This window comes from Microcebus murinus, chromosome 10 (assembly GCF_040939455.1).
Source record: "Microcebus murinus isolate Inina chromosome 10, M.murinus_Inina_mat1.0, whole genome shotgun sequence".
Lineage (NCBI taxonomy): Eukaryota > Metazoa > Chordata > Mammalia > Primates > Cheirogaleidae > Microcebus > Microcebus murinus.
In genome coordinates this window covers 66,168,137-66,195,735 of record NC_134113.1, presented here as the reverse complement: position 1 = coordinate 66,195,735, position 27,599 = coordinate 66,168,137, and the positions used below count along the sequence as shown (strand labels likewise).

The 27,599-nt window shown below is 42.0% G+C and overlaps 1 protein-coding gene across 2 annotated transcripts in view; it reads left to right on the top strand.

Moving 5' to 3' along the window:
- Positions 1-2,401: 2,401 nt before the first annotated feature.
- The window catches only part of PPM1H (protein phosphatase, Mg2+/Mn2+ dependent 1H), a 252,083-nt gene continuing 226,885 nt past the window's right edge, over positions 2,402-27,599 (top strand). The window contains exon 1 of one of the 2 annotated variants that reach the window (XM_076007458.1): positions 2,402-2,725. In XM_076007458.1, the coding sequence (XP_075863573.1) occupies positions 2,478-2,725 (248 nt within the window). In that variant the 5' untranslated portion in view covers positions 2,402-2,477. The remainder of the gene's footprint in view (positions 2,726-27,599) is intronic. The other variant, XM_012782370.3, reaches the window with a different exon arrangement.

Here is a 27,599-nt window from a genome sequence, read left to right as displayed (position 1 = left end):
AATACTAAAGCTTTGCCAGAAAGTGAAATGAAGGAAGACCATATTGAATTTAACTCATAAAAGTTTAGTTACCGAAATATCTAAGACAATGTTAAAAGGTAACTGTTCTTCGACAAAAATTTGAAAAAGGAATTCTGAACTTACATTAGACTCAGTGGATACCAGAGTATGTGGTATGTTGTACGTTTAGCTACGACCTATACTATGGGAGATTTCCAATTCAGGAGTTTACAGTTTAACCAAAGGTTAAGAAGACAGTAGAGACTGCATCATTTAAAATAGTGCCCCAATTTTTAAAATTGGAGGGATAAAAGGAGCCAAGATAAAATTGCATTTCTGTTCTGTGAAAAGTAATAATAATAATAATAATAAGCCTCATTGATAGTAGTGGCATTTCACTGAAAGTTTGAAATAGTGTCATCTTTTACATAATTATTTGTTATGTAATAAACTGGAATACCTATTCATGAAAAAGTCAAAGTGGAAAATAATGCCTTTTTAAAAGAAGATTATAGGCCGGGCGTGGTGGCTCACGCCTGTAATCCTAGCTCTCTGGGAGGCCAACGCGGGCGGATTGCTCGAGGTCAGGAGTTCAAAACCAGCCTGAGCAAGAGCGAGACCCCGCCTCTACTATAAATAGAAATAAATTAATTGGCCAACTGATATGTATATAAAAAATTAGCCGGGCATGGTGGCGCATGCCTGTAGTCCCAGCTACTCGGGAGGCTGAGGCAGAAGGATCGCTCAAGCCCAGGAGTTTGAGGTTGCTGTGAGCTAGCCTGACGCCAGGGCACTCACTCTAGCCTGGACAACAAAGCGAGACTCTGTCTCAAAAAAAAAAAAAAAAAAAGAAGATTATAGATCCTGAAGAAAAGGGATGGTGAGGTGTATCCAGGCCTCCCCTAACACCAGGCCTCCCCTTGACTCAACAGTTTCTCTTCAGAGAAATTAGGTTTTCCTTCAACACCTGGGCAGCTCTCGCCAAGCTACTGGCTGAGAAGAATGAGGCCTGTATTCCCTCTTGAACTCCAAGAGAGCTGTTCAGTGCATAGCTGCACAAGTAACACGGAATCCTGGCAAATTAAATAGTAGGTAAACATAGGAACAGGATACAGAGTAAGTAAACATGAACAGGATACAGGTCCTATTGCAAAAATTCAAAAAAAGGGGGGGGAAGAAGCAATATTTAAGAAATGTTACCTTTGATGAAGTACATTCGTCAGCGTTTTACAGCTGTTTTTCTGTTTTAATATCACTAAAAATATTTTATCTTTGCAAGCATTTCTTCATTTTTGCTTTAGCATTTAACTGAGTTGCTATGCTCTATTTAAGCTGCAGTTTTATAAGTGCCCTCAGCTAATTTTGTAACAACGTTTTGAATTAAGAAAACGTACGGCTTCATTAAGTGTCTCGCTAGTAAACGGGGTCAGCTTTGAAAAGATACTTTTGTTGTTATGTTAGAGGAAAATGCTTGAGTAAATTCAACAATTAAGTACTAGGTAAAATAGTGCTCATTTGTGATATCTTAAGAGATGTTTTGTTTTGTCTTCTCTAGTAAGCTCAGTCTGGGTTTGAGACAGGTTTGCTCCCATAGGTAATGATGCGTGTGGTGGTAATGAAAGACAAAGAAAAGGCATTCTACAAATGCCTAGGGAAAAACTTTTAATGATTCCTTTGCAATCAGTATGGTTTTTTGTTTTCTAGCTCAGAAAAGTGTTACACCAACTGGCTGCTCGTTTTCGCTGCAGGAGTTGGAGCCGTCCCACCACGATTGCACCTGTCTCCCCTTTCCTCTCCAGCTCCCGAAGTTTTCTTCTCGGAGGGCGAAGGCAGCATTCCTCCGGGACTGGATTCCTTAACTGGCTTTTCCCGGCTCCCGGCTCCACGTGACAGCCCCTAACACCTGTACCGCCTCCAGCTCACAGCGCCCCCATCCCCTACGCCAGGTACCGACCCAGCCGGGCTCCCCCTCCCCCAGGAGGTCACGGTCCTGGAGCGAGCCTCGCTCGGGCCGGCAGGGGAGGGGCTGAGCAACGGCCACCGCGGCCGCTTAGCCCTTGCAGCCTGATTATCACATGACTCGACGGCGGCGGTAGCCGTGGCAGCAGCCGCGGCGGCTCCGCGGGCTCGCCGGGTGGGCTCAGTTCCGCGCACGCAGGGGCCGAGCGCGGGGGGCGGGGAAGGGACCTGCTGCAGCTGCGGCCGCCCCGGCGCTCCCGGGGCGCGCGGAGACTCCCTGGGCTCGCTCCATGCCGCTACGTTGCGGAAGTGTAGCGGGGGGTGGCGGCGGCACGGAGCACGAGAGGCCGGGCTTCGGCCCCCTGCAGCACTAGGCTCCGGGAGCCGCGCGCGGCGCGCCCCAGCGGCCCGGCTCCCCGTGCGCCCGGCGCCCACCGCAGCCTGCATGCCCCGCGCCGCGCCGCGCCCGGCCCCCGCCGCCCCCTGCTCGCACCGCTGCAGCCGAGCGCCGGAGTAATATGCTCACTCGAGTGAAATCTGCCGTGGCCAATTTCATGGGCGGCATCATGGCTGGCAGCTCAGGCTCCGAGCACGGCGGCGGCGGCGGCTGCGGAGGCTCGGACCTGCCCCTGCGGTTCCCCTACGGGCGGCCGGAGTTCCTGGGTCTGTCTCAGGACGAGGTGGAGTGCAGCGCCGACCACATCGCCCGCCCCATCCTCATCCTCAAGGAGACCCGGCGGCTGCCCTGGGCCACTGGCTACGCAGAGTGAGTGCAGCGACACCCGCGGCGCCCCTGCTCTCTCCGCGGCCCTTCCCCGCACGCTTCCAGCCTTCTTCTCTCCCTGCTGCTCGGCCCCGAGGCTCACCACTGGCTGCCGGCGTCCAGGCCTCGGCGGGGAGCTCTTCACTTGCACTGGCCGTTTCCTCCTTCTCCCCACTCCCCCTGCCCCCATCCCCAAGGACGCGGCGTCTCCAGCCCGGGTACGGGTGGTAGAGGAGTGGGTGGTGGCGCTGGACCGTGGGAAAGCTAAGGTTGGACGGGGCTGTGAGTCCGGGGGCTAGATCACTTGGGGAAAAGTGGGAGGAACAGCTCTGCTGAAGTTTGAAACACAGTAGGGAAACCTGGTATCTGTTAGCCCACCTCCAAAATTATCTTTGTTCCCCCGCGCGGAGAGTTTGTGGGGGCAGAGGCTTGGGGATGTGGCTGGTTTCTGATCCTGAGAGGTGACCGCGCCGGCGTGCGTGGTTGTACATTTGGGAAGGTCTCAGTTTCTCTGACTTCCAGCCTTTGCGTCCTTTCGCTTCTCCTTTAGCAGGGAGTAAAACGCAGCGCGTTCGGTAGATGCCAGTACTATTTCTCCCGGTCCTTGGGGAGGGGGAAACTTCCTCTAACTGTCTAATATAGCATTTTGGTAATCAGCTTTGGCGATTAAGCGAGGGTTTGAGTGATTTGCTATTTCAAGAGCCGATTGAGTTAGGGTGACGGCCTGGAGTGGAACGGGGAAAGGAGGGAGGGAGGATTTTACTGCCGGTCCCCTGCTCCACGGCAGCTTTTCCATTGATTATTAATAACCATCTTATGAATGGTAGGGTAAGTACCGTTTCCCCCCTATTATCTGCTATTTCAGGTTTACGAAACTGAGGAACTAGGAAGGGGGGATTTAGAGCAGAATTCCGGGCTTAATAATGACCCCGTGGGTCCAAAAGTGCACGCAAATCCCTGGCGCCTGGCGTACCTGCGCCTTTTCCTTTAACCCCATCCCCTCTATAATCTCGGCCCGCCCCTGCTCGTGCACGGCCTCGCTCGCTGATTGGTTCACCCGGGAACCAATGAGCGCCGCCGACGCCTGGGAGCCTGGTGCTGACCCTGTTCTGGTGGCCCGGATACCCCGGGGCAGCCAGGGCCCCGGCGCCCGGTTCCGGTGCGAGAGCGCCGGGAGGCCGCTCTGCCTAGAATTTCTAGCTCTCCTTTCCTTCCCCCGTCATTCTATCAACGAGTTTCTCCACGAGCTGAATTAGAAAACGCGTATTAATGGGGACCGACGACTGGAGTGTTGAAGAAAGGTACCGAGGAGACCGAAGAGAGCGTGATGGGAGCTAAACACAGTAAAAATTAACACAATGAAAGACAGGCAGGAAAGAGAACGGTGGAGATGGAGAAGGTACAAAATAGCATCATAACTTCCACGTGAAGGCCAAAGCAGGCATACACACCTGTGTCAGGAAAGACCTAAAGGAGGAAGAAGTGCCTGCCAAAACACACCACACACTGTTTCTTGGCTGAAATAAAAACTTTGTTTAAAAGCCCACTTGGACCCTTGCACGATAAAAGGCAACTTGAAGGCACACTCTGTCCTGTCGTGGTGTAGAGGGGCCGCTCCAGTGGTTTCCCAGAGCAAAGGCACCTGAGCACCCGGAATACAAGCAGGATGGGAAAGTTACGAAAGGGAGGAAGATACTAAAACACTGAAGCTGGAAGCTACTTACTTGGACACAATAAAAGGAAAACCTCAGATGAGCATGAAGGGAAGGAAAGAAAAAAAAACAACCATTTCAGAATGTTTAGATGCCTATGGTAGATACATGTCGTGCCAAAGGCTGTAAAGAATATATGGGCATCTGAAATAAAGCTTGGAGAGAGAATGCTTGTAGGGTTCTACCTCATCTATTTCTGGGCCTCCGTTTCCTTATCTTTAAGTTTATCTTTTCCTAGAATAGAACATGAGAGATGTTCAGTTTGCGGGCGAGGAAGACTACTTTAAAATGTTTAAAATTTTAAAATTAGTTGCAAAAGTAACGTATGTGTGGTGATCCAAGCAAAGACCTGTATAAAAATATCAGCTCCTTCCCACTACCACTCTCTCACTCCCTAGGGGTAGTGACAGTTCAATGTTTGGGTGATGTGTGCTTTTCAGACTTATTTGGCAGGCACCTATTAGGTAGGCACTATAATTTCCATATTATAGATGGGGACCCTGAGGCACTGAATGATTAAGCAACTGGCCCAGGGCCATACCACCTTAGGCTGTATTTGAACCCAGGCAGTCTGACTCCAGAGCTCACAATGCCAAACTACCTCTCTCTACAGTGTATTAAATTATGATATATCCATCTGTTCCCAGGCTAAGCCACTAACGTTGTCTTGCCACTTCTCTCTCCTCACCCCTATTCCTGTCAGATGTTATACTGCACCACTTCCTCAAATGTTGAACTGTAGTTTACCTTCCTGCAAGAATACATCCTGAATGATCAAAATGGCTGAAATGGGGAAGGGAAGAGACAATCGGGGGTTGTGGCTATGAACAGAAGGTGCCACTGGTAAGGCTGCCCCTTTCCTACAGGATTTACTGGGGAAAAGGAAATTCTCTTTGTTCTAGAAGGTAGCTGAGAGGGATAGAATAAGAAGAAAGATTGCTCAGAGAGTGGACATAAGAATGCTGCTAATCAGCCAAGGCCTGTATCAGAAGTGGTTTGTTTACCTCTCCAGAAAGTGAGTCATGATCCATACTTTGCTGGGGAGGAAGAATTGGCATCACTTGGTGATTGAGAGGTTAGAAAAAGGAGAGTTGAAGTTTAGTGTTGATGACTGACTTTTTCGAATGAAAAAAAAATAAGGATAAATGGTCTATTTTTTTTTTGCCATTTACTATAAATCTCTTTCAAGAAGGGAGACTAAAGGTTGTGGAATTAGAGAATTAGCTGCCAGCAGTCCCCAGAAGATTTTGGGATGCAGAAACTAAAGACCCTTATTCATTTCAGTATTTATTGGGATTGTCCTGGGTGGAATTTCCTGGGTCGTAAAGAAGCTTCCTAATATAGCTGAAAAGTTCAGCTATTTGGTTAAGGGGTATTTGCAAAGTTGTAAAGCTCTGTAAGCCATTGCAGTTGTAAATGACATCCACTGAACTAAAATATTTCTAAAAATATGAGTTAGCAAATATCTTTTGTAATTTTTTTTATTTTTTATTTTTTTAGAGCTAGGGTCTTGCTCTGTTGTCCAGGCTGGAGTGCAGTGGTGCAGTCATAGCTCATTGCAGCCTCAAACCCCTGGGCTCACGTGATCCTCTGGCCTCAGCCTTCCCAGTAGCTGGGACCAGACTACAGGTGTTCCCCACCATATCCAGCTAATTTTTAAATTTTTTGTAGAGACAGGATCTTCCTATGTTGCCCAGGCTGGTCTTGAACTCCGGACTGCAAGCCATCCTCCTGCCTTGGCCTCCCAAAGCACTAGGATTACAGGTGTGAGCCACTACAAGTTTCATTTTTAAGTTTGGTGTTGCAATTACCGACTGAGCCTATTAGGTCTGCTTGTGGAGAGAGTCATGGGAAGCAACGGTCTGACCCAGAGACCTCAGGGCAGCTATTTCCTTTCTCTTTCCACATGTTTAAATACCACCATGTAGTCCCTATACTGCAAGGACTGGAAGTTTTTTAATGGTTAGGAGCCCATTTTGGCTTTTTTGTTTTTCCTTCTTGAACTGTTTGCCCAATTTTTCTCCCTTTGATGAACAGCTGGACTTAGAGATACCAGTAGACACAGAGTTTGTGCTGGAAACTGCAGCAGTAGGGAATACCAAAGAATGTGCTAGTGTTTTGAGCAGCTATATTCTATATATTAATGCATCATATTCAAGTTTTTATCAGTGATAAATTTCTTTGCCTTTACAGAAAGAATATGTAATTATAGCATGATTTTACTTAGGTTATGGCTATAACTATAAGTTCTCTTTTGTTTTCCTATTTCTTATAAAATTACCCCTGAACATAAATGCCCCAAAAAGCTACTTTGAGAGTTTCTGTTGAATGTATACCACCACAGAGCTCCTTTGTGTTTCTGCAGGGTTCAACACAGTGAAATTTGTGATGAAATAACAAATTTCATCAAATTTGAATCCAGCAAACAGCCTACAAGTATTTGGATTTGTTTTGGAATCTGCAGGCTGTTCTGTCTCCTCAGTCATTGCACCAATTACTTATTCCCAATAAATAGCATCAGTCAGCTAAGCTGTGGCAATGACAGAGAAACCACTATTTCTCTCTCGGGCTCAGAAATCCCCTGGTCTTTTCTTTTTCACTTCTAACCTCTCCTGGCACACCCACCCCTCTTACTGACACTCCTTTGCAGAACTGCTTAGGAACTTCCTGTTTGGCTTTTGCAACTTTGGAACCTGAGGTTCTCCTCCTCTTGTGGTGTGAAGATAAAAGGAAATGGGTGTGGGGGGGGTCCCATTTAACAGCTCTCCGGGGTACTTATTTGCAGACGAGTCAAAAGTCCACAGTAGCCTGAAACATTTCACCTACCTTTCTGGTGACTCAAAGAAAGTATTAATTTCTTATTTTAAAGCTGATAGCTAAGCTTTCCTCCATTTTTCAGGTTTAACATTATAATGGAGTCATCCCCTTTCAGGTGGAGCTCCTGGGGTATCCCTTTTCTTAGGAAAATGAATCAGCTTCTCTCAAGGATTTAGTGACACTTCTGGCAAAGGATTTAACCTTTCAGAGTGGCATGTTTACTGCTCATTTCAGCCCAGTTTAGGGAGATTACAGCATTACCCCCAGCACACAGTGCTTTTTAATTATGGTTACAGCAGTACCGATTGAAAACTTAAAATTGCATACTGGAATTGTTTTCTAAAAATATGTTATTGTTCAAGAAAATCTATTTTTAACTCTTGATGTTTAGTAGCAATAAAATCAAGTGCCTTTATAGTTCTGTGATTTGCCTAATTTAAACAGGATTGTTTTTGGGTTTTTTTTTTCCTCCTTGAGTTTTTTCTGTCCTCTTTCAGGAAATAAACATCATTCATCTGCTTCCATTTTTTTTCTCTCATTCAGTTGATAAAATCATTGCATCCCTACTATGTGTCTAGCATTGTGGTCCCATACTGGGTCCATAATATAAGACACAGTCATCATCTTCAAGAAAGTTTTATAGCATAATCTTCCCCATTTTGTGCCCATCTTTAAAATAAAACCATGGACTATTAAGGTTCAGAGAGACCAGGACTAGGGGTTTTGTTTGTTTTGATTTAACGTCTTGATGCTTTTAGGCGATTTTGATTCTCAGTGTTTGGAGCCTTTAAGCCACACTAGGGAAACAAACTTTTTTTGCAGCCAGCATTGTGATTAGCTTTTTACCTAAGACCTTTATATATACCTGCTGTTAAAAAAAAAAAAAAGGTATTCTGACACTTGTTAAAATGATAGGAAAGACTTACTCGAATCTATTGCAATATGGGAGAATGATCAGGCTCAACTCCCAATACACCAAATCTTCAGATTTATAGCCAAAGAACAGAGTTAGGGGTGTGAGCAGTCAGTAGATAGATGGAAAGTTAGGTAGGAAGAAGGGACATGAAACCATGACCTAGCAGGCCAAGGACTTAGACATCAGAGGTGAGGGGTAAGTAACTTGATCAGATATCAAGGTTGGAGGGAGTAGTGGTTCTTGTTGAACTGATGTAGGATTCTTGCTAAGAGATCAGGATGGGGGCCAAGGTTTTGGCTTAGTAGAGAGAGCTCAGAGGAGCCTGGCTAAAGCTTGGTCAAGGAGGGAATCCTTGTCAACCCTGAAGATTGGAGGAGAAGAGGGAGAGAATGGGTGGAATTGAAGTTACTCTGACTTATATCCTTGTCACCTCTGTGACCTTCCATAGTTGACCATGTTCCATACTGACCATGCATGGAAAGCAAATGTCCTCAATTATGATGCAAAGCAGGATTGAACCTATTATATAACCTAATGTTAACAAAGCAAAGAGTTGAGGAGCCTCTCTCTCTCTTTTTGTTTTTTTTTTTTTTTTTTTTTGGCCAGATAAAACTGGTTTTCACTAGCTTTCCAGTTTGGTACTATAGTAGATATTTTAAAAATTATTAGCCTAAGAATGGAACAGCATTTGAATTGTTTGGCCTATCTCCCATATACCAAATCCCATCACTATGCTTTATTAGATGCATTAAAATCGCTAAGTGCAATGATTATCATTTGTTGAAATAGTCCTATGTGCGGGTTCTGTATGTACTAAGCACTTTATGTGGAAGGATTTAAAGAAATGAATGCAACACAGGCAATTTGTTCAAATTCACAAAACTTACTAAGTGGCAGATCTGAGATTCATACCCAGTTCTGTCTGACTCCTACCTTTGGTTCTGGACCATCTTATAAGTGTTGCCTGTTTCTTTATTTGACAGTTGTAGATTTTTTTTTCCTATTCCATTGTTTCTAATGAAAAACTTAAACAAATTTTAACCATAAAATACTCATTATAGAAAATTCGGATAATATAGAACAGAAGTATTAAGAATAAAGAGAAAATTGTTTGCAAATCCATTAACACTGTTAATATTTTAGATTTCAGATTTTTTATTCATATGTATTTTTTAAAATAGAAGCTAATTATATAATTACATGTCTTTTAACATGTCTTCACTTAAAAATATTTGTGGGACTCCTCTCAAAGTCAGTAAGTAGAATGCCTAATATTCTGTTGAAGGGCTTCTCATTAATGAATCAATCCCCCATTGGACATTTAGATTTACTTTTAGGCTTTTGGTGAACATTATTATGTTTTATTCAAATCATTCAGTTATTTCCTTAGGATCAATTTCTAGACATGGAAAGCTTGGTTAGAAGCTAGGCATATTCACAGTTGTGATACATATTATCAGATTGGTTGTACCAATTCACACACCAGCCAGCAGTGATTGTAAACTAGTCTTAAGCCTTTACTATTAAAGAAATCGATATATGCTTATACATATTATTTGAATATCTTTTTATGATTTTCCTATTTTCCTCAACTCTTTGCCTCGTTAACATTAGGTTATATAATTAGGTTCAATCCTGCTTTGCATCATAATTGAGGACATTTGCTTTCCCTGCATAGTCAGTATGGAACATGGTCAACTATGGAAGGTCACAGAGGCAACACGGATAAGTCACAGTAACTGCAATTCCACCCACTCTCTCCCTCTTCTCCTCCAATCTTCAGGGTTGACAAGGATTCCCTCCTTGACCAAGCTTTAGCCAGGCTCCTCTGAGCTCTCTCTACTAATATACTTTACTTATATATCTCTCTACTTATATACTTTATCCATTTTTCTATCGGGATAATCTTTCTTATAACAGCTCTTTATATTTTAGGGCTATTAACCTTTTGCCTATTCTGTTCCAATATTTTTTCTAACATGTTCATTTTTAACTTCATTTTTTTCTTTGCAATGCAAAATTTAATATTTAGGCAGTCATATCTAATCTCCTTTATGACTTCCGTCTAATATCCTTAGAACACTTGTACTGTAATAACCGTCCTAATCCTTTTAGCTACTTAACTCTTCTTGGTTGCAAGTTATAGAAACTCTTTTGAGCTAGCTTCAGAGGCAGAAAAAAAGAAAGGAGTGTTATAGAGAAGATACCAAATGTTTTATGAACCCAAGCATAGGAATGCAATTGGACAACACCAGGGACTTGAACCTTGCACCAGAAAGCCATCCAGGATAAAAATGGCCATGCTTGCTTTCTTTCACTAGGGCTTAGGAGCCACCTCTCCATGCCACCAGCAAGCAACTGGGCCATATCAACTGTGCCTTCAATTACAATTTTGAATTTCTGAGAGAGAGACTCTAATTGGTTCTGTTTGTGTAAGATGTCCACCCTTGGCATAAATGATCACATATAAGCATGGCTGCCACGACCCATCCCTGAAAATGATGCTTCTTCGAAAAGCAGGTTGGTGGTAGTTTGGGCTGGACACATAGCTCAGAAAATTCTATTATATATAACTCACATAGTCAGTGAATATTTGAGTACCTTATTTATTTCAGGCACATATTAGGAGATAGAAAGATGAAATGGCCAAACAGACAAATAGTGTCTGTGTCTGAATATGCCTGCTACCCTGCCTTGCAACCCCTGGGAAGCTGTCTATGTTAGGAATTCAAAACTACCTTTAAGTGGGCTCCAGAGTCTTGAGTTTAGTTCTTTTCATCATTCCACTATACCCTAAAGATTCCCTAGAAGGGATAAAGATCCAGGCCAGTGTTGGAACTAAATGTGGTTTGAAGGTTTATACCAACAGACTTATAATTCCCATTAATATAAGAGGATGTAGCTCTTTAGCCACAGGGGTATAAACCTGGTTTGCATGACACAGCAGAGCCCTGCTCACTCTCATTTTTATTTATTCTATTTTCCTCATCTTATTTTTCAGGCAGCTCTATGGTAATGAGAAACACACATGATAAATTTCTCCAAGAAATTCACTCTAAATGCTGAGTATGGGAGACATTACGTACAGAAGACCAATGGCAGCACTTAAAAGTCGACCAGTTGGGTGGCTCTTGCCAACGGGCCTTTGTCTCTTCGCGTGTACCCTGGGATTTGTCCTTTGGATGGGCATCCCACCTGTGATTGTATGCCTCACTTTTTTGACCCCTTGAGTTGGCGAACTGCCCAGGGATGTACTACTGGCTACTGCCCCAGTTATTTATTAATCATACTTTGGGCTGCAGTTCTTCTTATAAAATGGGGATGTTAAATTGGTAGTTCCCAGAATTTTCATTTTCTAACCTTGTATCATTTCAAAATTTTTGAGAAGACTGAAATAGGTTATTGACTTCTTATTTTGCTAAGTGAGGACATAAACAATCAAATCTATCATCTGCTATCACCAGTATTTCATGAAATAAGGGATATCTTAAAACCAGAAGCAGGTTGGCATACAATCTCAGCAAAAAGAACAGTTTTTAAATCAAGTGCTTATAGTTTTATGAAACTGCTCTGATATTGTTCCTATTTTTCTGATTTTTCTTGCACCCATGAAGCCATGCATTTTACCTGTCCCAGAGGATTGCCAAGGCCCCTTCCATTTCTAAGCTCTGTGAATTCCTGGAGTTAGGCTAGGAACCAAGTGCCTACCTTCCAGGCTGAGGGTTTTGCCAGGGAGGCCTGCTGCTCCTTCATTGTCATTATAATTCTGATTTATTTATTTTTCTCCAGCACTTTATTATGAAAAATGTCAAACACACAGAAAAGTTGAAACCATCATATACTTAGCACCCCTGTGCCCACCATCTAGATTCTATAATATATTCCCGTTTTGCTATATTTTTGCTTTATCATTTACCAGCTGACATTTCTGTGTCCATCCATCATCCAATCTTGAGTAATTTTTAAGAGTATGTTTCCGTTAGTTTGCTGCCTCTAATTTATAGTATTAAGTTCTTTTCCACAGTACATTAAAAATCAGATTTGAGTAACTTTGACACTCACGGATAAGAAGACCACCAACAGCTGGGTCTTCATGCACATGAAAGGGGCACCCATGACGTCACTGTCACAACATTGGCACTCTGCAAATGCTCACTCCTTCGCCAATGGGCTTTCCATAACTTAGCATTCACATCGTTGAGAGCTTTACGTGGGGTCAAATTGAAAAGTGTCTCTTTCCTCTGCTCCTGTTTAATTAAATCAGTAGGAAATTTGTCTAAGACTTGAGTCACTCATCTTGTCAGCCGGTGGTCAGTCAGTCAGGCGATTGCTGTCAGAGGACTTTGTTTAATAAAGACTGCAGGGTGAATTGCCTGAAAAGTACTCATGATGAATCAGGACATCACTGTACTATGTTTTCCTTACTTCTGAAGTAGGCATTGTCCACTGGAAGGCTTAGGAAAAATCAAAGGACCTGCTCAATTACTCTTATTCTGGTGTGGTCAGAGCAGTTGGGTCTTCTGGAACTTAAATCCAAAGTTCTTTCTTTGTTGTACTACTTATGACTTAGTTTTCTCTGAAGGACTGTAAAATTTCACTGCTAAACTGTATTTCCTCTGTGTGTGGACTTTATGCTCTCTTATTTGTGAGTAAGAAGAATGATAGCACCAACTTAACATCTGCATAACTCCAGATGATTATTAAGGCCCTGCTGTGTACGCTTAAATGTAAGCATCTGTTAGCTATGTTTAATAAAACAGGAAAATGAGGTCCAGAGAGAACGTAAGTGACTTTAGTATCTCTTGGTGTCTCATGATCCTAGTGACCATTACTGAGTAGTCAAACCTGGCCATTTATTGTGTGAAACTAGTCATTACTAAAAAGACATCCTATCCCTGTAAACAAAATGCCATATAAGGAAGTTTATGCTTTTTATTACTTAAAGGAAACTAATAAAGCTTAATCTCCAGGTGTCTTTCAGTTGCATAAAGGCATGTTGGCACATCAAGTTTGTATAAAAGGATGCTTTTCAGAGTACTTTAAAATAGTTCTATAGTCTAATAAATTACACTTTCTTAGTATATGTGCAAACCTAAGTATAACAGCCCAGACCTTGTCAAAATTAACGTATATTTGGACTAGAAAGTGCTTTTTTTCATATTCTAATGTTTTTGGAAACCCTGTATGTCTTAAAACCAATCTGTACATTTTATGTAGTAATGTTTCTTTTTTCTAAAATTGGTAACTAGAGCATGTGTTTTACCATCAATAGTTACTTGGAAGTAAGGAAATATACTTAAGAATTCTGAATAACGAGGTTCAAATTGTAAGTTAGGTTTTATGAGAGTCTTTTTCAAAATTTAATTTGGGAGATCTGTTACCTAAGTTCTTACTTTACATAAAAGCAGAGTGAAGTTTTTGTTTGTTTTAGAAATGGGATCTCACTGTCTTGCACAGGCTGGAATGCAGTGGCTATTCACAGGCACTGTCCTAACACACTGCAGCCTTAAACTCCTTGTCTCGGGGCGATCCTCCTGCCTTAGCCTCCTGAGTAGCTGAAGACGATAGGCACATGCCACCGAGCCTGGCTTCAGAGTGAAGTTAGTGAACTTTGGGGGCCAACAAGTCTGGCAGCATTTAGTGTAGCATTTGTGTGCTGCTCCTTGGCTGTGTGCAGTCTTGTGGTGATTCTCCTGGAGTGCACGTATCTGCATTGATGACTTGCACAAGCCAGGCCTAACAGAGCCTTGCTGAGTGGGTGGTGTGATTAATCATCACAGGGCTGTAGGCGGACAGAGAGATCAATTACTTGCCCAGCTGAGAGGGCCAAAGTGGCTTGTGTGCTCTACTGTCTTTTCAGGGAATTGATAAATAGACATTTAAGCTATTTTTAAAAATGGTACTTCTTTACCAGGTGACCTTTTTTTCATGTAAGTTTAGGAAGAAAAAAAATCTCAAATGACAAATTGATTTTTTTTTTAAATAAAAATGCTGTAGATTATTGAATTACTATATTTAAGTGGTCTGCTATGGTGTATTAATAGCCATTCTATGCCTTTTGAAAAGGTGAACATTGACAAATTATATTGAGAACACACAGCTGGCAAAAACAAAAGATGGAATGTAAATGTTTAGTAGGAAACAAATCGTAAGGTACAGTGAATATGAATAGCCGGTAAGAGGATGTCAGGGAAAGCAGAGGTGGGAAAACAAACTGGTATTAATATAGAAAGGACTATTAAGAGTTTCTTTTAATATAGCAGAGGAAATGGCTACAGTATTTTGTTGTAAATAAATAGCCTATGAGGATGAACTGTAAAATATATGTTTGGAGAAAACAGAGCAATTTATCTGCCTTTTCAGACAATGTTTCCCCCTAAGGTAGGGTTTGGAGTAGAGCCAAAGAGTTGGATTAGATGCCCTCTTGGCATCTTTCCCTGTGATTATTAATAATAGGGTGATGTCGCTGAGGGCCATGTTGCTCTGTTGTTAGAACCAGGTGTCCAGAGCTGGACTGGTGAGTCAGTGCAGCAGCAAATGGGAAGAAGAGAAGAATTGGCAACTTGGACTATGGCAGCTGGTGTTTGTTTAAAAAAATATCTTGGTGCTCAAATGGGAATCTCGTGGGCCCACACTTGTAGCCCTGCCTCTCCTCTCCTCCCCGTGCCCCAGGTCATGAGGTTAGTGCTGACAGAGGCCACCTGGCCACACTGGCCCTTTTGCACCTTGCACACCGCCTGAAGCCCTGCCCCATCCTCCGAGGCACCACAGGTTGTGATTTGCCTTTGGTTCTGGGCTCTACTAGGACTCGTGCTGGGGATTCTTCAAGTCCTGGTTCCCAACCTTCTCACCATCATGGACCCTTTTATTAATTTTTTTTCTTTTCTGGATGGATTCCTTGTGAAAGATTTTGCCCAGCAAGCTGTATTAAATAAGCATTAAGTTTCTCCTACTTAAGAAAAAAAAAATCAAACAAATACATATTATATCCTAGTCACCAGGAAGGGTGTGGTGATAATCACATTGGACGGATAACATTTCAGCCAATGCAAAGGATTAACCTTTGTTTCCATAACCTTGAGTCCTTATTGCCCACAATCTGTTTTTCATCAGCTTTTCCCCCTCCATTGTTTGAACTAGGTTAGGTCTCCTATTGCTACCTTCCTAGAGCCTTAAGGAGCCTATACCACAAGTTGGGAATCTCTGCCAGCAGGTTTGGCTTTTGTACCACCCCTGAGTTTTCAGCCAGGTGTACTCGGATTAGTGTCAAGATCATTTTGTTTGGGTTTCAAATGTGTAGCACATTACTTCAAAGTCCCCGATGTCCTTTTCCTTGTTGAAAAACTGTGTTTTAATAGTTCTCTTGCCTTCCAAAGTGCTGCAAGTTGCCCAAGAGGCCTGATGCTTGTCAGCTGCAAGTTTAATTAAACTCGTGCTGAGAATATTATTTTTCTAGCAGAGTTTGACCCTCAGGCAAAAGTTTCCCATGTAAAAATTCCTATCATCCACTTACTACAGATGAGAAGAACTTAAAAATGTCTTTAGATGTCTACTAACCTGTCAAAGTGGAAGAAGGCGTTGATGAGTTAGGAACTTAGAATTAATTTTTTAAAAATGAAATAGTTATTACAGAATTGGTATGTGTTCATTGTAGGTACTTTCAAATTCTCATAAGTACTATGAAGAAAATAAAAATCCGTAAATTCTGTCACCCATTATTAGTTTCAATTGATAATTTGTATGTATCTATAAGTACATATCTATTTACTTACAAAGTAGGAATAATTCTACATACTGATTAGCTTTTCACTTGAAGTGACTATGTAAATAAGCATTCTATAATTTTTAATAGCTGCATTGTATTCTATTTATATTTTTTCCTTATGGCAGCCAAATTTTTACTATTAAAAACATTCCTGGTTGTCTCTTACTCAAAAAAGAAAAATTAAAAAAAAGAAAAAGAAAAATTTTTAAAAAAGTAGTCTTGGGATGAATATCCTTGTAGATAAATCTTTGTTAAGCCATGATTTGAAAAGTGTCATTTTTCTGGGAAAAATATTCAAATGGGACTTTTCCAATATTTCTCATGACATCATTTAATAGTTAGAAAAGCTTGATCATTTATATTGGAAGTTGTTTTGAAAAATGTCAGTTAATGTACTTTATTTTATTTTTTATTTTTTTTTGAGACAGAGTTTCACTTTGTTGCCCAGGCTAGAGTGAGTGCCGTGAGGTCAGCCTAGCTCACAGCAACCTCAAACTCCTGAGCTCAAGCAATCCTGCTGCCTCAGCCTCCCAAGTAGCTGGGACTACAGGCATGTGCCACCATGCCCGGCTAATTTTTTTCTGTATGTATTAGTTGGCCAATTAATTTCTTTCTATTTATAGTAGAGACACCATCTCACTTTTGCTCAGGCTGGTTTCAAACTCCTGACCTTGAGCAATCCGCCCGCCTCGGCCTCCCAGAGTGCTAGGATTATAGGTGTGAGCCAACGTGCCTGGACAATGTACTTTATTTTAAAATCCTTTACCAAAGTAGTGTTTTGGTGAGCAATAATAAAAACAATAATGTTTTTATTAATTTAAAAACATTAGGCTGGGTGCAGTGGCTCACGTCTGTAATCCTAGCACTCTGGGAGGCCGAGGCGGGAGGATTGCTCGAGGTCAGGAGTTTGAAACCAGCCTGAGCAAGAGCAAGACCCTGTCTACTATAAATAGAAAGAAATTAATTGGCCAACTAATATATATAGAAAAAATTAGCCGGGCATGGTGGCGCATGCCTGTAGTCCCAGCTACTCGGGAGGCTGAGGCAGGAGGATTGCTTGAGCCCAGGAGATTGAGGTTGCTGTGAGCTAGGCTGATGCCATGGCACTCACTCTAGCCTGGGCAACAAAGCAAGACTCTGTCTCAAAAAAAAAAAAAACAAAAAAAAAATTATTGCTTCATTTTAACATTTAGGTTTTAAGTTTTGAATTTTATAGAGGTGTTCTTAAAGGGCCAGTTTAAGACCCTGCTTTGAAATAGTGCCCAGTGATACTTACTGGCTGTCATGCATTTGAGAGTAATTGGTGACATCTCTGTTTTTTATTCAATTGTTTAACTTTTAATGAGTAATATTGAGGGTGTAAGCATTTTCATATACATCTTGATTCTTCCAGTACTTAGTATAGAGCCATGTACACAAATGTTCAAATATATAAGAGCTGAAATAGAAAATAGAACTTAATATAGTTCTTTGGGTTTCAAATGAAGGAAAGATCACCTTTGTTCTATAGGCTGATTTCAAATTGTGTGTTCAACTCCTGGAAATGTGACAGTTATCACAACACCTACAAATTCCAGACATTTATCTGTTCAATAAATATTTGTTGGTGTCATTGTGTGGTATGCTTTGCACCTGGCCTACCCTGTGGGGTAAGGGGAAAAAAATACATCCAGCTTTCCAATTCTTTAGCTGGAGGGAAGCAGGTAAAAACAGATCCTGCTGGAAAAAGTAGATTTCTTGGTACATGTGAAAGAGTGGCTGTGAATGAGAAGTGTGTCCATGTATGGGTACTAATTCTGGAACCCATTGGTCTGAATCTTAGATCAATCTGAACATTATCACTCTTTTCTCTGTCCTCTCACCTGTTCAGCTTTTTGGTTTTTTTTTTTTCAGTGCCTCATTCTTTCCTTTGTGTGATTTTTAAATCTTTTTTTAAAAATCCATGCTGAAGCTTGCAGTTTGCTTTTTACACAAAAGCTCAGTCACTCAAGGCCCATTTCCCTCTCTGTCCAACCCCAAGCCAGTAGCTGCTTCTTTAAAAATCATGTCCATATAGATATGAACCAGTTAGAACAAAGACATTCTAGATTAAAATTTCAGTAATGAATATTGGTAGTGGTTCTCAAGCTGACCCTGAAAACGTTTGTTTTTGTTGGCTATATCTCATGATATTTACTGTATTCAAAATTAAAACTGAGAAATTTAAACAACAATGTCTATAAATTCACTTAAGATATATAAGCATGTTTTTAATGAAAAAAATTATATTTTCCAAAACAAAAACCAATTTAATGGTTTAAATTAATGTATCCCTTGAAAGGGCCTTGGAGACCCCCAAGACCAAGCTTGGAGAACTGCTGGTATGACATATAGCATAACTTTCTATCTTATTTGTGAACTATGTTTTACAGGTAGAAAGACCACAGAAAGAGTTATGGTGGAATGTAGTTCTTCCACTTCTGCTATGAAGGTTTGTTCTGATTCAGGAGTACACTTTCCCACGCTACCTGCGGTCTTTCTTCCATATATATTAAACACTTTGTGTTTTCCACAGGGCTCATCTGTTAAGTATGTTTGGGCTGTTTAAGAATATTAGATGACTTGATGGGGGGAGGCAGGGTGGTTAGTATTATTCGTCTTTAACAGATAATGAGAAAAAGATGATTGGAGCTAGAATTTGCAGGAGTTGGGGCTGATGTGCCAATCTCTGAGCACTTTAGGTTTATGGCAATTCTGAGATTATTTAGGAATAGCATTGCATTGGCTCTTTTTGTGTTGTTATTATACATTAACTCTATGCTTCACATGTGCTAAGAGGCAAAAGATACAGAGATTTTAACTTTGGGAGGCTTACACTCTTGTTGGGAAGATAAATTTATGAAAAGACGAAAACCTATGCACAGTATGATAGGAGTATCATGGTGCTGGGTGGTACCATGATCAGTAATGCAAAGAGGCACCTCGAGATAGTCTTGACTCTTAGTCTAGCCACCCTGTGGTTTGAGCACGCTGATTCACTTTTTTAGTCATTTATTTGTGCATTTAAAAAGTTAGGATATTGACTCAGTCTTTTCTGGCTGTACAATGCTGTGGGAGTAAGTATCATAACAGAGATTGTGCACTGATTAGTTAATTTCTATTGACTTTTAAGTAGGATACTTGTATATAGTTGATTAAAAAGTAATGCTTTTTCATCTGCCTTATTTATTTTATCTTAAAATCTCTGAAGGATCTGTTGACTGAATATGCATTTTAACAAAAAGCGGAAGTGAATTGAAAATCTAATTATAGTTGATTTAATGATAGAAATTTTTAAATCTCACAGTGTGGAGAACCAAGTATGGTATAATGTAACTAATCCCCTTGCCTGGATGATAAGTAGCCCTACAGCACTGAAGGATAAGCATCAAGCATAGGTTATAACATTGTGTCTAGAAAAATAAAAATAAAACTTTTAAACAAACAGTCTCTTCTGGATTCAAAGGGACCAAACTTTTAGGCTTTTCCCCCCAAATTCTTTTAGGGTAATATGATATGTTGCCATACTGCCCAGAGAAAGATACTTTGAAGGATTCATCTAGAAGGGGACATGCTTCAAAGTTTCATCAGTGAAACCGATAAAATTATGGTCATGATGACAAGCTGTTGCTTCTGTTCTGGGATGTTCCTTTTGAGACATGATTCAGTTATAGCCAAGTTACAATTTGTAAAGTATGTTGATGTCTAACAAGGGTCTACTAAAAATTGAAAAAATATAAAATGGTTGAAATTTCTTACTGATCCTTCCAGAAAAAAAAAAAGTGAAGGTCTCTCAACTATAATAGTTTTGAATTCAGTCTGTCTTGTTAGCCCCAAGTTGTCTGTAGATGAGTGACTTGAGGACATCTACATGCCTCTCAGAACTGTGCTGTCACTTGGTACAGGGCTGACGTCCTCCCGCTTTGGCAGTTAAATTGCTGGGGAAAGCAGCTGTGCTTGATGTAATTTGAATCAATATCTTGTGTTTATATGTGGCCCTGCAGCCACTGTGCTGCTCTCAGCATCTCTGACCCGAGTAAAGGACATAATGTTTTGCTTGAGATTTGGTTTTGAAAATTCATGTAAGTCAAATTATATTTTAAAAGCACCGGGAAGCTTGCTACTTAACATGTGTAACTGCAGGACTTATTTTCACAATGTTCAGAATCGTTCTGTTAATCAGTATTGGTTCTTTGTGAGTTGAACTTCCATATGCCACATTTTTCTAAAGTGGAGGATAACTGGGGGTCTGTCTGTTTCAAATGTTAAGTGACCAGCAGCTAGCATCAATAGCTCCTTGAAGGTCATGGGGTAAATGGCTAAAGATAAGTGATTGGGACTCTGCCTACATCAGCTTCCTCCCTAATGTGTTTTTTGATACCCTTATAGGATTGATTTATTACTTTTCAGTACCTTTGTTCATACCAGAACTGCTTCAGCACCCATTTCTATGGTAGGGTTATTCTGATTTAAATAGAATCTATTTAAAACAGTGTGTGCCACTAGTTTTTTTCTCACAAAAAAAGCATATTCTTGATGTTTGAACTTAAATACATATCCTTTCCTGAGATATATTTATTTTTACCATATCTCAAAGTAGTGATTTACCTCATCAGTTAAGCTAACTGTGCAGCTCTATTAGGAATCTGAGTACTTTAGTCGCTCTATTTGGTAAATATAACTGGTTAGGTACTTACGAATTGAAAGACGGGCCATCTCCATTTCATTCTGTACAACATTTAAGCTTTTTGGGCCATATTATATGAGAGACAGGAAAATGAAAACAGATGATATTTAGATTGTGCTATGTCAGTAAACAATTTGATTTTTAAAATTATATTTATTAACGAAAATGTGCGATCACCAATGCTTGCCCTTAGCATACTGAGTACATACTGGGTATAAGTAAAACTTAGACTATTTCAGCTAGGTTGGCAAAAAGCATTAAGTTAATTCAGTTTTCAGAGAGTTAACATTTATTAAACCCCCACTGAGTATAAGGCTCTGGAGTTTAAAAAATGCATGTCCTATCTTCAAGGGGTTCACAGGTTAGCAGGGGAGATATTGTGTGTCTAACTGTAATACAGCGAGCTACTGCGATAAAGGAATTGATCAAATGCAACGGGAAGCCGGCAAATAGGGGTGGGGAGGCTGTATTTTGCTGAGTTTAGGGAAAATGGGAAGGGGAGGTAGGGAGGCTCCATTCTGCTGAGTTTGGGGAAAATGGGAAGGGGGTGAGCAAAGCTGACGGATCTAACCCTGGAGGAACGTGGGTTGGGTAGAGGAGGTATGAAGGAGACAACAGTAGGAGGAACAGCATGGCGGTATGAAAGCAGCTATTTCTGGGAATTAGAATAATCTTTTGTGACTATTTGTAGGGAATCCTCCAAGAAAATCCCCACATGAAGCCAGAACCACCTGGCACTAGACATATAATGATTCTCCCTTCTGTGGAGAGAGTGGGCACTTCTAACATGTAGGCTGCCTTTGAGGTCTGCCAGGCATGGCCTCTGGGACTTCCCATTGGGATTGGTGCTTCCCTTCCGGATGGCAGAGGGAATCACAGCTGAAGGATGCCTCTGTGTTTAGGAATCTCGCTGTGCTGCTCTTAGGAGGTACACCTCTACATTGTGTACCTAGGATTGAAGGGGAGGTGGGAGGGACTTTGGTTCTCAGATAAAACCTGCTGGCATTTGCCATGGATGGAGGTCTAAGATGAGTTCACTGTGGACTACAACTTTTGCTGCAGAAAAGGACATAATGAGGAGATGCATGGTCCTTCGTTTACTGGTCAGATCTTCTGGATATTTCCTGCAAAAACTCTACTACAGCTGTGCCCAAAACCCTCTGACCCTGCCTGATTGAGTCTCCGAGGGAACAGAGCTAGGGCTGGAGGCAACAGCAGAACTCCCAAGGCCCCTCGACGCGGAGGGCTGCAGACACTGCGGCCACTGCCTACGTTTGCCAAGAAATGAAGAGCCACTGAAACCCTAAGCCACATTTTGTTTTGTTTTTCCCTGAGATTTCTGAGTCATTGCAATTAAAATCATCAAAGTAAGATCTAGTCCAGAAGGTGTCAGACCTTAAAAAAAAAAAAAAAATGCACAGAGGCCAGGGACAGATAAACAGATTAATGATATATTGTTTGGACATTTGTCCCCTCCAAATGTCATGTTAAAATTTGATCCCCAGTGTTGGCGGTGGGGCCTGCTGGGAGGTGTTTGGGTCATGGGGGAGGGTCCCTCAGGAACTGCTTGGTGCCAGCGACCTCACAGGAATGAGTGAGCTCTCTCTGAGTTCCTGTGAGAACTGATTATTGAAAAGAGCCTGGCATTTCCTCCTCTCTCTCTTGCTTCCTCCCTCTCACCATGTGATGCCAGCTCCCCTTTGCCTCCTCCCTTGAGTGGAAGCTTCCTGAAGCCCTCACCAGAAGCAGATGCTGGTCTAAGGCTTCTTGCACAGCCTACAGAGCCATGAGCCAAATAAAACTTGATTAATTACCCAGTCTCAGGTGTTCCTTTACAGCAGTGCAAACAGACTGAGACAGATGAGGTTGTGAAGGCTTTTGGATATCCCGATAGGGAACTTTCGCTATAAGCAGTGAGCAGCCACAAAGGATTGTTTTTGTTGTCGTCGTTGTTGTTGATTTTTTAGTAAGCAGGTGTTGGGAATGATATGAGATTTATGTTTGGGAAAAATAACTGGCAGGTGTGGAAGAAAAGATGAAAGTGATATATGATGGTGAGATGAGAAGAGGGACTGTTGGAGGTTTTCTAGATATGAAACTGACAGACTGGGGGGCCGTTTGGGAATAAGTAAGTGGCATGTGTGAGAGCATCTAGTGCCCACTCTGCTTTCTTTATCTGGGCACACAGGAGGCTTATACTTTTCGCTCCCTTTGCAGGTAGTTGAGCCCAATATGAATAGTTCTGGTCAATGTATTGTGAGCAGAAATGAAGTGTCACTTCCAGGATAAAGCCTTGTCACTGGAAGACCTTCCAGCAGCATCTTTCTTGTATGATAATGGAGAAGGCTTTATGTTTCACATGGCACAGCTATGGGGTGGTGGGGCCTCAGTCATCTGAGTCACTGTATGAGGGACAGTTGCCCTGTGGAGTAATTCAGATCTATAGTGATCAGCATTTGTTGTAATAAGCCACTAAGATTTGGGGGATGTTTGTTATCACAGCATATCCTAGGCTAGGCTGACTAAAGCAGGGTAGTAGTTTGTACCATAAACTTGTAGGTTGATGCTGCAATATGAAAACAAGCTTTCCTTATTCTGTTCGAGTATACATTTAATAGGTACCACCTGAGGGAGGAAGAAAACATGCTGGGTTAGAGTTAAATAGATTTCTTTATAGGTTTTCTTAGAGTTTTTAATACGCTCTGGTGAATTATGAAACTCCAAGCTGAGTCAGAATATGCATTGTTTCCTAAACTTACCTGATTATGAAATCCATTTCCCTCTCCTTTTCTGGTAAGTATATTTATTCATGTTCTGAGGAACACAGGGAAATACCAGATTAAACCATTGTAATGGTCTAGGCTTGAAACTAATTGCCTAAAGCCAAGAAATGTTCTGGATCTGGAAAGGAAGGATGGATTTGAGGGAAATTTTGAAAGGAGTCTTGACAAGAACGGGACGGGTCTGGCTGGATATTTAAAAGGGAGATGAAAGAGGTCACGGTATACTGTTTCAGTGTACCAACTCCTCCCTACCGGTCTTCATGGTATGTTTCCTGACCCTTTTTGTCTTCCCCTCAAGAGAGAAATCCTGCTTCTGCTCTGCTTCATGTGGGCAAAAGGCCTTCCTTTTCTGCCTTCCTGAATCTCTATCCAGCACAAGCTCCCCTTCCTGGCTACCCTGGGACCTCTTTAACGCCATCATTGTGTGCCTGCTTCCTCACATGGAGAAACGTTCTGACAGAAGTGCCAGTACTCCCTCACAACACAGCCTCGTGCCCTGTCTTCCATGTCCTCCATTTATTTCCCCCGTGTCTTGTGTCTTCCTCTTGGTCACCTTCCTTCTCCACCTACAGATGAGCAAGCACCTGTGGCCTTCTGATTTCAAGATTGTTCTTTTATTTAGCACCAAAAGAGGCAAGAAAAGTTTCATTTTTCTGTACCCCTTTTCACAGAAGGATTTGTTCTGTAAAATTTGGGTTCAGTCAGAAGGCAGCACTTAACGACCTAGATGGCCACATGTGACCTTAAGGCTGCAGGTTCCCCAACCCTGACTGAGTTATTGCTAGTGGGTAAAACACCATACCCCCTTCTATGGGACATACAGTTGCTCTCTTTAGACCTCTCCCTCTTTTATTTCCTTCCTTATAGAAATATATATTGAATGCCTACCCCGTGCCAAGAACTCGTCAGGGTACCAGGGACACAAAGGCAAATAAGATAAGCCTCTTCCCTCAAGCTGTCTAGTGAGAGTCCATCCAACTGAACAAGCCACTGCCACGGGGTGGTGGTGCATTGGTAACGGTGTGGGACGAGGCACCGTGAGATGCGAAAACCAAACGCTGGAGCCATCAGGGACGGCTTCCCCCAGGCTGGAGTCGGAGCTTAAAGGAGTCAGCCAGCCAGAGGTGGGCGGGGCAGGAGGGCAAGTGTAGGGGCACGGATGGCGGGAGTAGGGTGTGCCTCCCAAACTGTGGCGCTCTCCACTCATTGCTTCTACTCCGTGCTACTTAGGAAAATGCTCACCAGAGCTCACCAGTCACTTTTTAGGCTTCAGTTGTGACTTTGAAAATTTGTCCATCCTCAATGCAGCAGTGATGATTGCCACCTACTCTCTAGGGACACTTCTTCACTTCTGAGACTCCTTCCTTCCTTTCTGGTTCTTTTTCTAATTTTTTCACCATGCTTCCTTTTCTTCTCAAATCTTCCTTAAATACTGGTGCTCCCCAAGCTTTCCAGACGCTTCCTCCTACCTCTTCCTATGAACAATTTTACTCATACCGCTTTCTTTGGGATTTAAAGTGATCCTCAGCCCCGCCTCTCTCCTGAGTGCTCTGCGTGGTCCCCGCTGCTGTGGTCCCTTCGCTGCGCCAGGCCATGCCATATGCTTCACATGAGCCTGTATTTATGTTTGTTTGAAATGTGAGTGTAAAGTACAGGAGTTGTAAAGGACGTGGTAGACGCTCCGTGCCCATGTATCATTTACAAGCTAATGGTTTTTGACAGTGCCAGGTGGAAGCAGTTGGATAATGCCGAGCACTCCTTGTGGCCGTACCTGTGAGCAGCTGAGGAACAAATCTGCTTTGAGTTTCTACATTGGTCTGTTAATGACATTCTCTCATGTAGGTAATCTGGGAGTATAGATATGTTCTCTTCTTATCTAATTATGGTGGATTCTTTTTTTTTGGTGAATTGCCATATAATGAGTTCACAACTGCATTTGTCTTATGAACTTTGCTAAAGCAAAAACCTAATGGAGTCTGTATATTGATTCAAGTTACCTTTTGGGATGCCATAGGTAGGAAGTTAGCTACTCTTGTACATTGTTTCAGTTTCTGCCAAACCTTGCATGGTGGTCATCAATATGCTGCTCAATGACTACTTTCAGTTCTCCTCCTGTTGGGCACATTGCTGTTCACCTTCCATTCCTCCTGCCTCAGCAAGTGGTGACCCTCCAGACTGTGGGAGCCCTGTCCTCCCCGAGTGAGGTGACGTGGAGCCAACCTGAGCTGGACATGTAGGGTGTGTGAGAAATAACCCGTTACTGCCCTGTAACAGAGCTCATCCTTACTGATGTACTCTCGCAAATTTTATGAGCCCTTGGAAAAGAAAGGAAAGGTAATGGTTGCCTGGGGAATGAAGGTGGTTCTAGATTTTCTTACTATCCCAGGCAGTAAGGTGAGACTATGGAGAAATAATTCTCTGGTAAATGAATGAATTTTCTATCTTGATAAGTGGTTTTTCATTATGTTATCTGAATTTCTAGTTAGAGTCCTTTCATATAATCACTGTTTTGTTGCATTGCAGGGTTCCTAAGATTATTATGAAATCAATGCCATCTTTTCCGTTTTTAGTTGAAAAAGGGAAACTGGTGAGTTCCACAAAAAGCAGGAGTGAGACCCTGTCTCTACAAAAAACTGAAAAATTAGCTGAGTATGGCAGCCTGTGCATGTAGTCCTAGCTACCTGGGAGGCTGAGGCAAGAGGATCACTTAAGCCCAGGAGATTGAGGTTGCAGTGACCTATGATGATGCCACCACACTCTGGCCTAGGTGACAGAGTGAAACCCTGTCTCAAAAACAAAAAAATGATTGTCAACAAATATTGCCAAATGCTGTGGAAGACTCTGGGATTTAACAATAACAAAGACAAACCCTGGGTCTTTGAGAACTAAATCTAGCAAAAGAGATAAACAAGCCATTAAAGTATCAGGTGACAGTGTTATGGGAGGAAATATAGGATGTGAAGGACAGGATGGGGCGCTACCTAACCTGGAGTTTCGGTTTGGGGGAAGTTTTCTGGGGGAGGTGACATTCGTTCAGCCAAGATTTGTTAGATACCTGCTCTGTGCCAGATAATGGGGTAGATGTTGGGGATATAGTAGGGGAGGAAAGCTTGGCCCTTGCCCCGAGACTTGGGAGGATGAGTGGTGATTAGCAGGAATTAGCCAACACATTCCCTGAAAGTGGAAACTGATGTGTAAAGGCCCCCAAAGTAAGTAAATGCTGGGAATGAAAGGTGAAGCTCAGGTGGAACCAGGGACCAGAGGAAGCCTGCCCTCGCACACGGTAGGAACTCCAAACATACTTGTTAAGGAATGCTGAACAGACCTCTTGTATATTCCTGGATACAGCTGGAACTCATTCTACTAAGTGAAGTATCTCAAGAATGGAAAAACAAGCACCACATGTACTCACCAGCAAATTGGTATTAACGGATCAACACCTAAGTACACATATAGGAAAAACATTTATCAGGGGTTGGGAGGTTGGGAGGGGGGAGGAGAGGATGGGTATATACAACCACAATGAGTAAGATGTGCAACGTTTAGGGGATGGACACACTTGAAGCTCTTACTCGAGGGGGGAGGGGGGCATGGGCAATATATGTAACCTTAACACTTGCACCCCCATAATATGCTAAATAAAATAAAAGAAAATTGAATGCTGAACAGCACACTTGGGTAATTAAGGTCAGTAAACAAATGATACAAGATAACAAACATATTTCTTGGAAATATGCTATCTTATGCAAAAAAAATTAACAGAGTTTGAATGCTATGTTTGATTACGAAATTTGTTCAATTAAAAGTTGCCTCTTGGGAAAATAAGGAGAACTTCTTCATAGTAGGGTTTAAAAATTTTGCAAACTGATATCATTGTAATATTCTTGGGAGAAGATATCTTTCAGATTATCAGATTGTCACTATTCTCGATTTGTACTATCCCTACTCTGACTTTGGGGTGCTGTGTAGAGACAGTATATTAATATCTGACATAGATTATCACTAGCCTCCCTGAAGAATGCTGGTGATTTTCATTACATTTGGCTTTTCAGGTTTGTTAGCTGATCTGCTTTCCAGTCCTTGCAAAGTAGGTGGTAATGGTGAGACTTTGTGGCCATTGCAGATTTCCTGTCCCACATCTTCTTGTGGTTGTTGTCACCAGCTTGGGGAGCCTGGCAC